The sequence below is a fragment of the Cottoperca gobio genome, chromosome 4, assembly GCF_900634415.1.
Source record: "Cottoperca gobio chromosome 4, fCotGob3.1, whole genome shotgun sequence".
NCBI lineage: Eukaryota > Metazoa > Chordata > Actinopteri > Perciformes > Bovichtidae > Cottoperca > Cottoperca gobio.
In genome coordinates, this window is record NC_041358.1 from 28,701,921 (window position 1) to 28,717,874 (window position 15,954).

The window sequence follows — 15,954 nt, forward strand, 5'->3', positions numbered from 1 at the left end:
AGAAGCTTCTCAGTACTTGTTCTTTACTTGAGTATTTCTATGTGATGCTACTTTATACTTCTACTCCACTTTGTGCTGCATTTATGTCACAGCTTTAGATCTACAAGTTCTTTTGATCCCCAACGTTTGAGAGCAAAGTAACTTTATTAATGTTTCCTCGCTGTGTGAATCCCTACTCACGTGGGGTGTCTCCATGTCCAAGGCGGCCTCCGTCCCCGCCAGCCCCAGGAGAACACCTCCCCATTGGAGGTCAGAACCCAAGTAGTGCTGCCCGTCCGGGTGAGCCGCCAGCTTCACAATCTTTCTGGAGCTCAGGACCGTGGATCGACATCGGAGCCTGCAACACAATCAGTCAGAGACTCAATCTGCAGCCGACACGGAGACGAAAGGGATCAGCTGCTCGTTTGTTTTTCGTCCTGAATAAAGAGAGCTGTGCGTCAATAAACAGAAACCACCTGCGACACGGAACTGACCAGGGTTGTGCTCTTGTAGTTATGGGTGTAAACAGCACCGCTGCTGGACAGGATGAGAAAGCCCTTTTCTGAACAGACGATTTGTGCGACTCCGAGGCTCGACAGGGCTTTACACTGAATGGGCCCGTTAACGTTGGCGTGAAGCTTCCAGCCCAACAGGCCCCAGGCAATCACCCTCCTGCAGGGTCCCCTGGGACAAACAGAGCGGAGAAGTCAGTCACATGGTGTGATATTTTCTCCTTTAGCAGAAACACATGACCATAAAAAAAGATGTGCGTAGCAAATGAATGTCAACCTTTTAATTTGATTAACTGCCGTTCAAGGATTCGCACTTGTGTGCAGTCTGGCTGACCGTTTTGTTCATACCAGCACAACACGGCAAACGGGACAGTGTGCATATTCAAAGACCATATTTAGGACCAAGAAGATAAAAACAGGAATATAACTCCAGCAATCATCAGGGAAGGAGTCGGATTCATTGACAAAATAAGATAACAGATCATTGGCCAGTTGATAAAAGAGTCACACCTTGTGTGAGGTGGGGGCGTTGCAGTGTGGAGGGCTGCAGGGAGAAGCCAGGCGGTCCAGGTGAGCCATGATCACCACAGCGGTTTGCCGAAGGTCAATAGCTAGGTCGTTATCCTGATGGCAGCGTCAGGTTAGCGCAGGAAGCTCTCATTTGGACTCATTTGGGCCGTGAGGATCTAGAAATCGCAGCACACAACCACAAAGTTCTCGTTAGCTTGATTCTAAATCTGGTCCTTTAAAGTCTGGATTGTTTAAAGTGTGTTTGTAAGATGTTCTGACAGTAGAGGCAGTTTGGAGAAAACAGACATTGTGTGAACAATAACACAAAACTAACAGATGGAAGCAGCGTCAGAGCAGCAGCTGCTGAGTTCTGCAGTAAAATTACTCTTTTTGTAATGGAGTCTGGTGTGTGAAGATAACGGCTTCACTTCCCGTCACAAAGGCTGACTGACAGCGAGGTAAAGCAGAGATAATATTCTAAATATAACGTTCACTTAAACTGATATTTTTAGGTGTGTAAAACACGTCCACAGCAGAACGTTGTTCAGCTTCCTGCTTCAGGTGACACCGACTGTGGAGAAGCTCAATGGTGTCTCATTGTACTGAGATACAGAGAGGAGACTTTCACCTCATCTTCCTCTTCAGGAATGGGTTCCTCCTTGCTCCTGTGTATGTTCTGAAAGCGCTGCAGGAGGGGCAGCAGAGGGGCGCTGGTTCCCTGGGTGGAGCGCTCGTTGTCCATCTCTCTGGTGCCACTTTCCCACAGGCGCATCAGCAGCAGGACAGCAGACAGCAGCTGACTGCACACAGACATAAACACAGTGAGCAGTGAGGTGCATTTCAACTGCAGATGAGCAGGTATTAAAAGGTCTCTGGTTACCTGAGAGTGCCCCTCTGCACAGCCAGCTCCAGCAGGATGGCCAGGGCGAGGTGCTGGTCCTGGAGAGGAATGTTGCCTTTGGTGCTGGCACTTCCATGCACATCACTGAGAATCACAAGACATGAGAATCACAGAAGATCCTCCAAATATACAAAATGATCGACAGATGAGTGAATCACGAACCTGAGGAACTTGGTGGCCCTCTCAACGACCTCGAGCCACACTGAGGATACAGTCCCCTCGTCGAACAGCGTGGCCTCTGGCAGAGCACGCAAGGCATCCAGAGACTCCTGGAGAAGCTCACTGCAAAGATCTGCGTCATCGCCTGCAAAATACAAAAGCCTCCTGTTTTATATGTGGCACCGTGGATCACACCAAACAGAGGGGACCCAGACACCCGGTCATATATTCTCATCTTATCTAATGTGCATTAATGCTATCACTGTCCCGACTATACGACTTGATATTATGGGCTCACTCGTGCATTCAAAAGACAATAACCTTCAAGCAACTGGTAATCAGATTACATGGACCTCATCCTCCTGCACAATCTCAATATCCTGGATTTGTAAACGTGTTAATTCAGCAGGTGGTGGGTTAAAGAAAACTGACAGTGTATTCCAGGAATACTGAGGATGAGAGGTGTGTGTGTGTGTGTGTGTGTGTGTGTCTCATGTTACAGAAAGGCTTCAGAGAGGAGCCTTGTTCCCACCCTGTCCCTGTGGACCTGCAGCTCACATCAGAACACATTCAGCTTCTCTTACTACAAAGTCACAACCAAAACCTTTTAAACAAACGCAGCCACTAGTTTATACAAGAAAACTTCCTGCTTCCTGCTTCCTGCTTCCAAAATAAAGTAACGCAAGTGTATAAAATGTCTCCTGCAGCTTCCTCCAGACGCGGTCGGGAAGAAGCTGCAGGAGCAGTAACATGTTTACAACAAGGCTGTGAGTCATCTACATATCAGACGGGCAAGATTAATTTCCATCTTTCATACATTAATGTTCACAGCATCCTGTTGCTCTGTTGTTAAGTCATGATGATTACGTTACATGTTTGGCAGGCTCGAGGTTACAAGTTATTATATTCTGACGAGCTAAATAAAGATGTTATTAATATCAAGTCATGCAACAATTCCTCTCATTTCATCAAAACACATGAAAGATTTTAAATGTTGATGCATGATGGTCATATTTTTTATCCAATACTGAATTGCAATATTAGTTATAAATCAATCACAATAAGTTGCAGTTCTTCATGTCGCTGACTTCCCAAGCTAAAGCTAAAAACATAGCATTGAGAAATATGTTGGGTTGTTTACCATGAGCAGCGTGTAACATGGAAAAGACATAAAACAACAGCTGTGACGCTTTGACAGAGACATCCACCACCGACACATCACAGATTCTTACCAGACCTCCAGGCTCGACGCAGGAACGCAAGGCAAACGAAGCGCTGCCCTGGAGCCGACTCTGGCCAAACCTTCAACGCTTTTACTGGCCGGACGAGACTGAAAACACAAAGCACGTTTACACCGAGATTAAAACCAGAGGACGTGTTGAGAACTCGCACACGAGAGCTGGAGGTTTGAGTCAACATCAGATACATGCAGAGTTCATACCAGGAAGTGACTCCACTGGATCAATCTGTAGTTTACTGAACAGTTTGTTCAACAACTAAACTACAACACTGAGCACTTTGTGGTTGTTGTTCGAGTTTCATCTCAGAACGTTGACATTCAAACACTAAATCAACATCAGGACTCTTCTTCTGTTTAAAGTGTGTGTGCACAGCTGCAGTTAAAGATGAGGCTGCACTAATATTATTATTATATTATATAATTATATTATTAGTGGAGTCCAGTGCTGCTTGCTGCGGAGGATTCTTTCTGACTGATCCAACATTTACAATACCATTCTAAAACATGTTTTTTATCCAACCAAATATTCTGTTTTAATTAATATTGTTTGCGTTTGTCTCAAAAACGACATTTCACTGCGCCGCATGCCGCCTGCCGCCTGCCGCCGCAGTGCCGCAGCCTGCACGCCCGCATGCCGCCGCCGCATGCCGCAGGTCACCTGCCGCCGCATGCCGCAGGTCACCTGCCGCCGCATGCCGCAGGTCACCTGCCGCCGGTCACCTGCCGCCGCATGTCACCTGCCGCCGCATGTCACCTGCCGTCGCATGTCACCTGCCGTCGCATGTCACCTGCCGTCGCATGCCGCAGGTCACCTGCCGCCGCATGTCACCTGCCGTCGCATGCCGCAGGTCACCTGCCGCCGCATGTCACCTGCCGTCGCATGCCGCAGGTCACCTGCCGCCGCATGTCACCTGCCGTCGCATGCCGCAGGTCACCTGCCGCCGCATGTCACCTGCCGTCGCATGCCGCAGGTCACCTGCCGCCGCATGTCACCTGCCATCGCATGCCGCAGGTCACCTGCCGCCGCATGTCACCTGCCGTCGCATGCCGCCTCCCTGCCGCCGCATGTCCCTGCAGCTCGCATGCCGCAGGTCGCATGCCGCAGGTCACACTGTTATCACATGCACAGGTCACCTGCAATCACATGCACAGTCCTCCTCCTGCGGTGAGCCGACAGCGGCTGACCACTGAGGCTCTCCACTTCGTTATTCTTACCTCTTATTGTCCGCAGCAGGCAGTGGGGAGCTGGGTGGATCCCTTCCAGCGGACCTTGTACTTCTCCTCCATCATGCTGTGGCTGAGAGAGATGAGGTAGCGCTCCAGGATGACCAGGCGCTGGCGCAGGCGTTGGGCAGACAGAGTGCTTTTGGCCATCTGAGCCGAGAGCTTCTGCTGGTCGTCGACCAGAACCAGCAGACAGTCCTTCAGCTCCGTCTCATCTGCACACACGCGGGAAGTAAATTAAATCAATCTTCCCAAACATAGCAGAACTTCTTTGTCACCTGTAAGTTCTCGCAGAGAAAAGTTGTGAGACTGCTGTACGAGTTTTAAATCTATTCTTAAGCTGTTAACTTGTCTAAATGTGTAATGTATGCATGTTCACTAGAATAATGGTGACATTTCAACACTGAAAGGTTTTAGGGAAGAAAAGTCTTTTCTTCTGCAATTTAAAACATATTTTAAATATATACATCTTGAAATATATCTAAATATTCAAGTGCAATATATTGTAAATGTTGGCAGAAAATCCTATAATCAGAGGCCGTTGTATTGGAAAAAGGACGGGCATATTGTGAGACAACATGCAGCAGAAGGAGTGAAAACATTTGTTATCCTGTAAACATGCTGCTGCACTCTGATCATTTAAACTGCTCTTAATTAAAGAATGTAACGCTGAAGTTCACATGATGTACCAGAGCTTGAACACGTACAGAAGGTTCTGATCAACAATAAATAAACCACAGATGAAGAACTCAGCTCCTCTCTACTTCCTGGTGTTTCTATAAAAGGTCTCATGACACGTCCCGCTTATTAACTTCTGTTTCTTAATGAAAAAAGAAAATTCCCCACATTCAATATTTCCTGCACTTTTCACAATCAGCCCTTTGTTCTGATGCGGTTCAAGAGGAAATGTTTTATTATGTTTCCACGCAGCGGCGCTGAAGGAAGACGAGAGGAGCTGGAATAGCAGGTCTGAAATCCACTTAAGCTTCATGTAAGCCGGCGCGGCCCGAGGACGTACGAGCCTCGGTCAGCTGTGCTCGGGCTGTCAGGACAGATATGCATCAGACAGAGTCGAAGTATTTATTGTACAATACTCGAGGTAAACACGCCCAGGAGAACAGCGCATGCAGGGGGGGGGGAGATTATCTTTAAAGATCTACCCTGGGAACAAGAGGTAACACTAAAGGCTGCACCAAGTCATCCGTAAAGTTGACCCTTAAATTCTAAATCCACATCCAGAATCAGTCTGTGGCTGCTCCATCATCCTGCTTTCAGAACAACAGTCTGGGTCTGGGCTGCAGCTCCTGACAACATGTTCTGTGAATCTGCTTGAACGACACAGCGATGCAGCTGCCGTCTGTACAATCAGGAGGTTCTGCTTCAGTCAATAACAGAGAAGCAGCCAAGTGGCTCCCCCCCCCGCACCCCCACCCAAAGCTTATCTCCCACCACCGTGATGTCCCACCCAGTCCCGCCTGTAAACACAGACGCTACCCCTTCGCTCCACCGCATTGTAACGCCTCCCAAGTTACCCTCCGAGGGGTAAAAATAACTCCGACCTAACGACTGCAAGTTTCATTTCAGAGTTTCCACATCTGCCGTGCCAGCAGAACATGCATCAGCAGAACATGCATCAGCAGAACATGCATCAGCAGAACATGCATCAGCAGAACATGCATCAGCAGAACATACATCAGCAGAACATGCATCAGCAGAACATGCATCAGCAGAACATGCATCAGCAGAACATACATCAGCAGAACATACATCAGCAGAACATACATCAGCAGAACATACATCAGCAAGGCCCGACAGGCGTGCAATTGATAAACAGAGGTTGGCCACGTGTCGCGGTGGTCGGTATCTCTGGAGCTAGTCCACATTTAAGAGTTGTGAAACTGCCCGCTGTCAGCATGGTATTATTTACCCTACTTGGAAACAGAAAGGCGTAAAATACCAAGAGCCACAGCGGGAGAACGGGCAGAATGACAGCAGGAGGAATCGCATCGTGACATTGTTCAGGTCGCTCTCACCTGGCTGCCGCCCCCAGTCCCAGGTCTCCATGATGGAGTGATGTACAGATGTGACGTCTCCTCCTCCTCCTTCTTCTCCTTGTCGTTGGGTTCATCTTTCTTCTGAGTTCCAAAGCAGTCAGTGCAATCCTCTAAAGTGATCACAAGACATTCTGACATTAACCTTCATTTCCATCAGCGAGGTTTCAGGTGAAGAGAAGACTTTTAGTTCAACACATCAACACATCAACACATCAACACATCAACACATCACAGCGTAGACGTTATGTCCAAGATGTCTGTGTGCTGTGTTGCAGAGATATGTACTAAAGTTGGATTTGGATTTTGGGCAGCGGCTCCAGGAAAATTGACCTTTAGTTGGCGGCTATAATTCGGCCGGTGCAAAAGCCCAGCCCGGGAGTCCTGACCCTGGGGGCTCTGAGCCCTGCCGGATGCCTTCACACAGGTGAGACCCGGCTCCACCAGCCCGCTCCTTCTCCCGGCGCTGGAGTTTGTGCCGGCTGACTTCGACTTGCTGTAGCCGCTAACTGAAGGTCGTTTTCTAGTTTCTGATGCTTTGGACTTAGTCCAATAAAGAAACTTTCAAAGTGTCATAAACCTTTAAAAATAACTGTTATTTGGACAAGCTTTGCACTTTCAAAATGCCAACCCTGTCACTACCTCATGCATCATCCTGAGACGGGGGTAAACATCAGACACGGCAGCGATGTGTACATGTGTAAACAACTTAGAGTAAATGTTGCGATGTCTCCATGTTGTACCTGGGTGAGCAGATTCTTCTCCGTTGAACGTGATCTCCTCATCTTTTACCATTTCATTCCACATCTCACTCAGGCCCTCTGGAGAGAACGCCCGCTGACGAAGCAAGAGAGGCACAATAATTAAATCAGCGCGTTTGCTTTGTAAGTTCTGCGTATAAACACAAACCGGTTTACAATCACTTCATCCGGGCTTTACAGGCGCAGCTGAAATAGATTCAATGGATCTCACTGTCCACATTTTAAAATAACCTTTTCCGCTTATTTGCTCGGTGTTCATTCTTCTTTAGAGCTTCAGACATCTGTCACCCGTGGAAGGAAGTCTGTTGTGCAGGCTCCATATTCAGCTAAGAAAACTAAACCAACAAACTAATATCAAATATAAGTGAGGACAAGAACAGCTGCTTTAGCTTCCAACTAAGTCAAGGACACATCTGCTTGTTCTGTAAAATCTGTGTCATGATCCTAAGAAATACTCACGAGTGGAAATCAAACTCTGCTTTCAAGGATCCAATGTCTTAAAATGTCAAAACCACGTTAGCTCACAGACGACCACCAGACAAATAAAACTGAATCTGCCTTCAGCACCGGAGAGATCCGACGATGGGAAGAACATGAAACCCCTTCACAATTTTAAAAACTGATTTGTGGAGGTCAAAGCAGACGAGCAGCTCGCTGCCCGTTCTGTAGAATGAGGAGCGTTGAATACCTCATAATTACAACCAGCACGAGTTTGTTTTCACAACATAGATATTCTTTTAAATACCTTTTCCCCCACTACTTACTGTAATATTATAGACTGCACCTCTTTTCATAGGGAAACAATAATCATCCATGACTTGATGCAGCTTGCAGGCCAGAGGATGCAGATGTGTCTGAAGCGATCAGGTGCGTCAGGATACTTCAACTAATGTAGCTCCACAGTTTCAACTCCGTTTTAATTTAAGATATTGGTTCCAACTAGTGTAATAAGCACATGTAGAACAACGGTTTTGGGAAAGGTAGCATCAGTAAGACATGAAGGTTTAGTGATTTAGCATAAAGACTGTAAAGAAAACTGAGCAATACAATTTGTTTTAGAAGATGAAATATGTTATAATTCAACTGAAGCAAAGATTAAACATATTGTTCCCTTCTCCCCAGTCACATGTGCCCTCTTCATCTGAAAAGCAGTTATTCCCATACTATCCCCTCCTCTATGTTCACATACCTGCAGGTCTATCTTCAGCCATTTGTCATGAAATCTCAGCTGAGCATCGAGCGTGAAAGATGGCGAAGGCATCGTCCCCTCTCCTCTCCTGGCTGCAAGCGCAGCCAACCTACAAGATAAAGAGACGACAGGCTGGGTTGTAGAATTAGACAAATGTACAAAATTACGGTTAGATGAGAATCCGCTTATAATGACATCATAATAAAGTGATGTTGAACATTAAGCACAAATCTGTTCAAATCTGTCAAACGGTTTGCCTGAAAAGTGAGATTTTATTATCATACTATATTTAATCTTTGGGCACATGGGACTACAGTTTCTTCTATACAAGCACATTACATATTATTGTTTTTGGTGCTGCGGTTTACATTCCTCCTGAAGCAAATTAAAAGTATGCCCTACATGAATGCATTACTGTTTTGTTTTCTTGTGTAGCATAAATGGACAAAGGCTACAACACTTTGCTGTGCAACCCTGCAAACAATCTCAGAAACTATAAAGGAGCACAATGAAGTGTTTGGTATCCATGAAATCATAATGTGGTGAATATCAAATATATGCACACATAAGCAGTGTACAAATATTCCATTTATTAAACAAAATGTGACAGAATTGTGACTGACTAACCCTAGGATTATTAGCCCAATGTATGTCCACAGCAGATTTAAAGACAAGCAATCAGAACAAATGTTGTAGCATTTCTCCTCATCATAATAAATACAAGTATTTGGGCACAAATGGGTTAGCACCCATCTTTTTTACAATTAAAACTTACACCAAGATGACCTCAAACTGGGGGGTTTAACAGCCTGGGGAAATCAGCATCACCCAAATGTAAACAAACGGGAAACCCAATATTCAAGTATTCAAAACATACGACTGGATCCCTCCAGTGTCACTGAAACACAAGCTAACTGTAGGACAGCAGCTAGCTTACATCTACATGTTGCTGCTTTCATCATGAGTGTTTCAGCTGAAGTGACCGTTATACTTATCTGGATCAACCTTCTCCATTACGTCTATCCCCCATAATATTTCTAGTTTAATGAGAAACTACTGTGACGTTGAATCTGTACCATGCATGCGCTTAGTTGACATAATTAACGCTAAGAGTTTAAGGCCAAAGATGTGTCCATAACTATAACGTTAACATGAGACGTTGGGAGGAAAACGAGAATATCGTAGCATTAAATGCTAGCAAGGGCACAGACTGTGTTAACCTTGATACCGTGGATATCACCTGGCTTTCATATATGATAACAGACACTAGTCCAGCTGGTGATAGCACACACTGACACAGCATAAATACGCTCATAATAACGCAGCACATAATGCTAGGTAATGTTCACATTAGCTTGGCGGCTAAAGGCTAACTACTTAGCTTGCTAGACAGCTAGTAACGCTACAACATCATCCAAGCAACCATGAATAAGCTGCTAAAACATGGCACAGAACAGATTCAGGTCTACTTCAGCAGCACAGCGCGTAACATGTGCATTTTGACAACACATTTCTAGATTACCTGCGGTGTCTTCTCGAGCTATTCGTGTCCCTCAGCTGCTTTGCTGCATTAACGAGATGTTCATCATGGACTTGATTGACAGGTCGCGGACCGGGGCACGAGGCATGGAAACAAATTACGTAGTCGGGAACGCGGAGCTCCAGTGCAATTTATCTGTTCACCACAGCAGCCCGCTGGGGAGGGGGGCTTCTGATTAGTTGGATTCTGAGTAGACTCCGCCCCCTCGTACCGAATGGGATCATAAAATGAGCGCTTCTTTTGGATTCAAGGCGGGACTTAGGAGGGGCGGGGTTGCCCTGGAACATGAAGGCAAACTGTCCGTTGGGTGGCGCTGTGTCGCTGTGTCGCGCTGTGTCGCTGTGTCGCGCTGTGTCGCTGTGTCGCTGTGTCGCGCTGTGTCGCTGTGTCGCAAGGGATTTACGATTTATTTCAGTTTTATTTTGCTTACATGTCACTTTAGATGTTCGTTTAATTATAGTGTATTATTTTAAATGTGTTTTATTTAGCTACAGAGTGACATATTGTATATGGTTTCAGACGTGTATTTAATTATAGTGTGTATATATTTCACAGATGTTTTATTTAGCACAAAGTGACATATTTCATATAATTTTAGATGTTTATTTAATTATAGTGTATTATTTTAAATGTGTTTTATTTAGCTACAGAGTGACATATTGTATATGGTTTTCAGACGTGTATTTAATTATAGTGTTTATATATTTCACAGATTTAGCGACAAAGTGACATATTTGATATATGATAGTTAGTTTCCTTAGATAAAGGATGTTCTATAAAGAGCCTCTGGGTGTGGTAATAATGTATGAGGATTTGTTTCTGTGAGTGTGACATTTCATAGGCAAGACAACATGTTGAAGTAGTAATCATTTATTTTGTACCTTATTAACACTTTCCCAAAAAAATTAAAATAACAATAAGGCATTAAATTAAAGGGGAAACAACATTTTTTAAGTTAAGGCTATACAAAAACAAAACAAAGTTCCACACGTTTCTAACACAATAATAATCATACCTCAGTTTTATATATATATGTATCACCTTATTTATAAACTCTTTTTTTATTTGGTTGTTGTTTTTTAAACATACCTGTTGCTCTCTAAACCTCTGAATACAGTTGGAAAGCAAATTATTTTGTGTTTTGTACATTATTTGTGCAGTTTCAACATACTACATCACAAAACTTTAAAACAGGCAGATTATTAATACTGCATGGTTGGTTCTGAATAAACATATTGGTTTATATTCTTATAGCTCTTTTCTGTAGCATGAAAATTGTATTAGTGTTGGTTTTGTATGTGTTTACCTCCACACAGTAGGTAAAGTATGGAACTATGAGAGAACAATAAGTTCTGATTCAACATTTAACATTATTTCATATATGTTGATATATCAAACTGGATCTCATACGTTTTGCAGTAAAAAGTACGTAATGTATTTATAAAATGCAGAGTGGTATGGTGCAGCCGGGTGCTGGAGGAACTGCACATGCGCAGTGTGTCACTTCCGGGTCCAAACTACGAAGCTGGACAGTAGAGCTTCAGTCATTGTGCAGAATAATAAACTAAATAAACAGTAAATTATGGCTGTTTGACTCGGAACAAAGCAGTGTTTCGTTGCCTGTTTCTGGACTAGTGATAGCTGTAGCATCAAGTTTCATCAATGGGTCGACATTTGTGCTTCAAAAGAAGGGAATATACGCTCGCGCGACAGAGGTAGAATAAAACAGCAGGAATACCTGCACGTGCAGAAGCTACTAAATAACACCTTTACGTTGGTAAAGTGTCGTAAACTACAAAGACCAATTCAACTGTTTTCTGTCCCCAGGAGGGTCCTACCTCACAGATGTGGTGTGGTGGGGGGGCACACTGGCCAGTGAGTATAGCGCCATCTATCGACTCTGGAGGGTATAGCATTTATATATCTTATTAATATAATAAGATGTCTGTGATTCCATTATTTCTACTAAAACATCACATTTCAGATCTGCAGTGTTGGGGAGCAGTGAACTACATATTACACATAAACAGTTACCTAAAACTACAGTTTGCAGTAACTTCCTGGAAGTTTAACTACAATGATATTTGCATATTAATGCAATTAGGTAAATAACTTTTTTTTGTGTTAACTGCTGAAACTGCAAACAATTTATTATTAATATTTATTGCTTCTCCACTGTAATTAAACGTCTTTGATTCTGCCCTGACCAGGAGAAAGATATGCTCATTGTTCTGTTCATATATTATCTAAAAAGGTGTAAGTTTAAGACTATTTTAGTTGTTAAGATTGTACGAGTCAGATGTTATAAAATTGATAACTGGCCTATTATTCAGACCCGTGCTCAAGTCGCTCAAACAGTCTAAAAAGCTGCAAGTTAAAGATATACATTTAATTCTTTTGTTTTATGTATGACCGGTGAAGTGGGCACTTTTTAAGGCTAAAAGTTAAAACACACCTGTTTATGACTTTCTTAGTGATTGTTGGTCAAATTGGGAATTTCCTGGCGTACAATGTGGCCCCCGCTGTGATCGTGACACCACTAGGAGCCCTTGGAGTGTTATTTGGGTAAGTCCATACAGTGTTGCACGGTTGCATATACAGCAGCATACTGCAGCTATACTTATATATACAAGAGTTACAGGCAGCTTTGTTACCCTCGTTGATCTTTTTGCTGTTTCGTGTGATCGTGCAGGGCTGTGCTGGCTTCGTGGATCTTGAAGGAGCATTTAAACATCCTGGGAAAGCTTGGCTGTGTGTTGTGTTGCTGTGGCTCCGTCATGCTCATCATTCATGCTCCCAAAGCGGAGGCTGTAACATCCAGACTGGAGTTAGAGGAGAGGCTGTCGGACCCAGGTGACAAAGTCCTTTTCGTTTGTTTTTTAGCTTTAAGTTACTCTGGTAATTATTGTGTCCTCCAGAATTATTGTCAGTGAAATGGAAGAAGTATTCAGATCCTTTACTAAAGTAAAAGTTCTAATTCAACACTGAAAATACAATTAGTCCTGCATTCAAAACCTTAATTAAATTAAAATATATGTCACAGTCTGGATTTTTGTATATCCTGTTTTATTTTGAAGTGTTCACTCCCCCTTATGTCATATCTACTTCCTGTCTGTGTTGTTTTTCCCCTGTGATTGTTAATGTGTTCCTCCTGTGTCCATTTACTCTGCCCTTGTGTTTCTGCCTTTCTCCCCAGCTGTGTCTTGTTCCCTCGTTTGGTGTCTGTGTATTTAGCCCTGTCTGCCCCACGGTGTTTTGTGGGATTGTCATTTCATGTTTACGTGTTTGTTACGAGAATATTTACCTGTGAGATGTAGTGGAGAAGTATAAAGTAACAGAAAATGTAATTAAGTAAATATACTTAATTCCACCACTGATTATTAGATGAGGTGAACAGTAGAATCACAAGCCGCGTCAGTAAAAAGTCCCAATCCAGTTACAACCTTTTTATTTTTACTGAACTATTATTTCCTCTTTTTAAATCTACAAAAGAAGAGTCTGATTAAATAAAAGTCCTTTCTCTCCTGCAGTGTTGTAATGTACGCCCTCTTGGTGCTGCCTGCTGCTGACTGTTATGCTAATTGTGTGGATTGCTCCGGCTCACGGCTCATCAAACATCATGGTGTACGTCGCCATATTGTTCCCTCCTGGGAAGCTTCACCGTCCCGAGCAGCAAAAGGACTCGGCCTCGGTGGCACGAGACCGCGTTTGGAGACGAGCCGTCCAGCAGCCGAGCTTGCTGGCCCCTCCTCTTCCTGGGCTTGTTGTGCAGCCTGGCTGTCAGCGTCATGCCCCATGATCCAGTTCTTCTTCATCAACAAGGCCTTGGAGTGTTTTCAGCTCCAACCATGATTTGAAGCCATATACTACGTGACGTTCACGTCCACCGTGATCCTCGCTTTCGCTCTTCCTCTTCAGGGAGTGGACTGCACTCACCGTCACTGACGGCCTGGCCATGCTTGTGCTCTGACAACGGTGTGTGTCGGCGTCGTTTTGCTCCGCATTTCCCAAGAGGCCGTGGTTACCTGGAAGAAGAAGACGACTGAGAGTTTTGCCAAACAGTCGTGGGCGGACTATGAGACTATGTAATGTAGTCATTGTGTGTCTCTTTGTAGTCACTGTGTGTCTCTTTGTAGTCACTGTGTGTCTCTTTGTAGTCATTGTGTGTCTCTTTGTAGTCACTGTGGTGTCTCTTTGTAGTCACTGTGTGTCTCTTGTAGTCACTGTGTGTCTCTTTGTAGTCACTGTGTGTCTCTTTGTGTCTCTTTGTAGTCATTGTGTGTCTCTTTGTAGTCACTGTGTGTCTCTTTGTAGTCGTTGTGTGTCTCTTTGTAGTCGTTGTGTGTCTCTTTGTAGTCGTTGTGTGTCTCTTTGTAGTCACTGTGTGTCTCTTTGTAGTCACTGTGTGTCTCTTTGTAGTCACTGTGTGTCTCTTTGTAGTCACTGTGTGTCTCTTTGTAGTCACTGTGTGTCTCTTTGTAGTCACTGTGTGTCTCTTTGTAGTCGTTGTGTGTCTCTTTGTAGTCGTTGTGTGTCTCTTTGTAGTCATTGTGTGTCTCTTTGTAGTCACTGTGTGTCTCTTTGTAGTCACTGTGTGTGTCTCTTTGTAGTCACTGTGTGTCTCTTTGTAGTCACTGTGTGTCTCTTTGTAGTCACTGTGTGTCTCTTTGTAGTCGTTTTGTAGTTGTTTTGTGTCTGTGGTTGTTTTGAGTCTTTGTAGTCATCTCTAGTCTCTTCCTGTTTGGTACGTGTCTCTTTAAGTGACATTTTGTAGGTGACACTTTACCCATGAACACATCATTTGTTATAACACAATGTTTATCCTTGATTTATCTAAATGACCTAACTTTGTATTTATAACGACTTTAACTTCACATTTCTTCTCTTTGCAGTTTCTTATGAAACGGTTCTTTGTTACTGTGTAACCCTCAAATATCAACCACAGCAAAACACTTCTTTGAGCCCAAAGACGATATTTAGTTTGATGATAAACTCATATTATAAAGTCCCTTCATCTCTCAAAGCTTTTAAACAAGTATTTGTCAACTCCATGTTTTACGAGCATGGAGATAGTTACAGAGGCTTCAGGAGGCCGTTGACTGTTGTCCTGATGCTCCACTGTACCAGTCACCGACACTTTGAATTATTCAGTGTAACTTCAGAAGCTGCCTCTTCAGTCCGGAGTTTATCCAAGAGGAGTTGTCTAATATACTAAATATAAACTTTTGTTCTGAATGGAGCTTCTTAAAGGTTATACATGTGATTCGTATTATTATTTATTGACATTGTTAAAATGGGGTTGGTTATCTTGCTTATATGTCCGATTTAGATAGTTTTATGCAATTTATATTGAAAGAATTTACTATCGGGCTGTGTGAAAATAGACCGACTGCGTTTTTCAGTGTACTGTAATTCATGATTGGTTATAAAGGGCCCTAGCACGATGTGTGTGTGCTCTGACCATTTCACAGAGTAGTGTGTGTGCATGTGTGCCTACATTCCACAGAGAGGACTGTGAGTGTGTGTGAGTACCACAGAGTGAGAGTGTCGTGCCGTGTGCACATGTGTGTGATTACACATCAGTATTGTGACTGCACCGCTTGGGTTCCAAGCCCACTGCGCTCCTCACTGTCTCGTGCCCCAGAACCGGTCCGTTAGCGTCCCTTATACCTCTGCCCCCCCAGGTGAAAAGGCTCTCCCACTGGCCAGTGAATGATGCAGCGCGCTGTGCTGCCCCCCACTCCGGCTGCCCTGCGATGTCCACCACCTTCCACTCCCCTCCCAGCGAACTCGATTCTGACACCGAGGCCGGTACACAGGCGGCTGAAAGTCCAGAGAGCGAGCTGGTTACAGACATGATTACTTGCGCGAGCCGCGATATTTATAAC

The 15,954-nt window shown here is 44.1% G+C and overlaps 2 protein-coding genes and 1 pseudogene across 2 annotated transcripts in view; 1 reads left to right on the forward strand and 2 right to left on the reverse strand.

Moving 5' to 3' along the window:
* The window catches only part of herc2 (HECT and RLD domain containing E3 ubiquitin protein ligase 2), a 56,711-nt gene extending 46,531 nt beyond the window's left edge, over positions 1-10,180 (reverse strand). Inside the window, 21 exon segments of the mRNA XM_029429034.1 lie at positions 177-217; positions 219-257; positions 259-318; positions 320-337; positions 474-647; positions 649-663; positions 1,002-1,133; positions 1,136-1,177; positions 1,630-1,801; positions 1,882-1,986; positions 2,065-2,206; positions 3,294-3,331; positions 3,333-3,391; position 4,412; positions 4,517-4,557; positions 4,559-4,740; positions 6,559-6,615; positions 6,618-6,689; positions 7,320-7,413; positions 8,527-8,635; positions 10,049-10,180. Of these exon segments, the coding sequence (XP_029284894.1) occupies positions 177-217; positions 219-257; positions 259-318; positions 320-337; positions 474-647; positions 649-663; positions 1,002-1,133; positions 1,136-1,177; positions 1,630-1,801; positions 1,882-1,986; positions 2,065-2,206; positions 3,294-3,331; positions 3,333-3,391; position 4,412; positions 4,517-4,557; positions 4,559-4,740; positions 6,559-6,615; positions 6,618-6,689; positions 7,320-7,413; positions 8,527-8,598 (1,556 nt within the window). The 5' untranslated portion in view covers positions 8,599-8,635; positions 10,049-10,180.
* A 171-nt stretch (positions 10,181-10,351) lies between these two features.
* LOC115007012 (magnesium transporter NIPA1-like) lies at positions 10,352-14,155 on the forward strand (annotated as a pseudogene).
* A 1,483-nt stretch (positions 14,156-15,638) lies between these two features.
* The window catches only part of LOC115007013 (E3 ubiquitin-protein ligase HERC2-like), a 39,989-nt gene continuing 39,673 nt past the window's right edge, over positions 15,639-15,954 (reverse strand). The window contains 1 exon segment of the mRNA XM_029429651.1: positions 15,639-15,889. Coding sequence (XP_029285511.1) covers positions 15,639-15,889 — 251 coding nt within the window.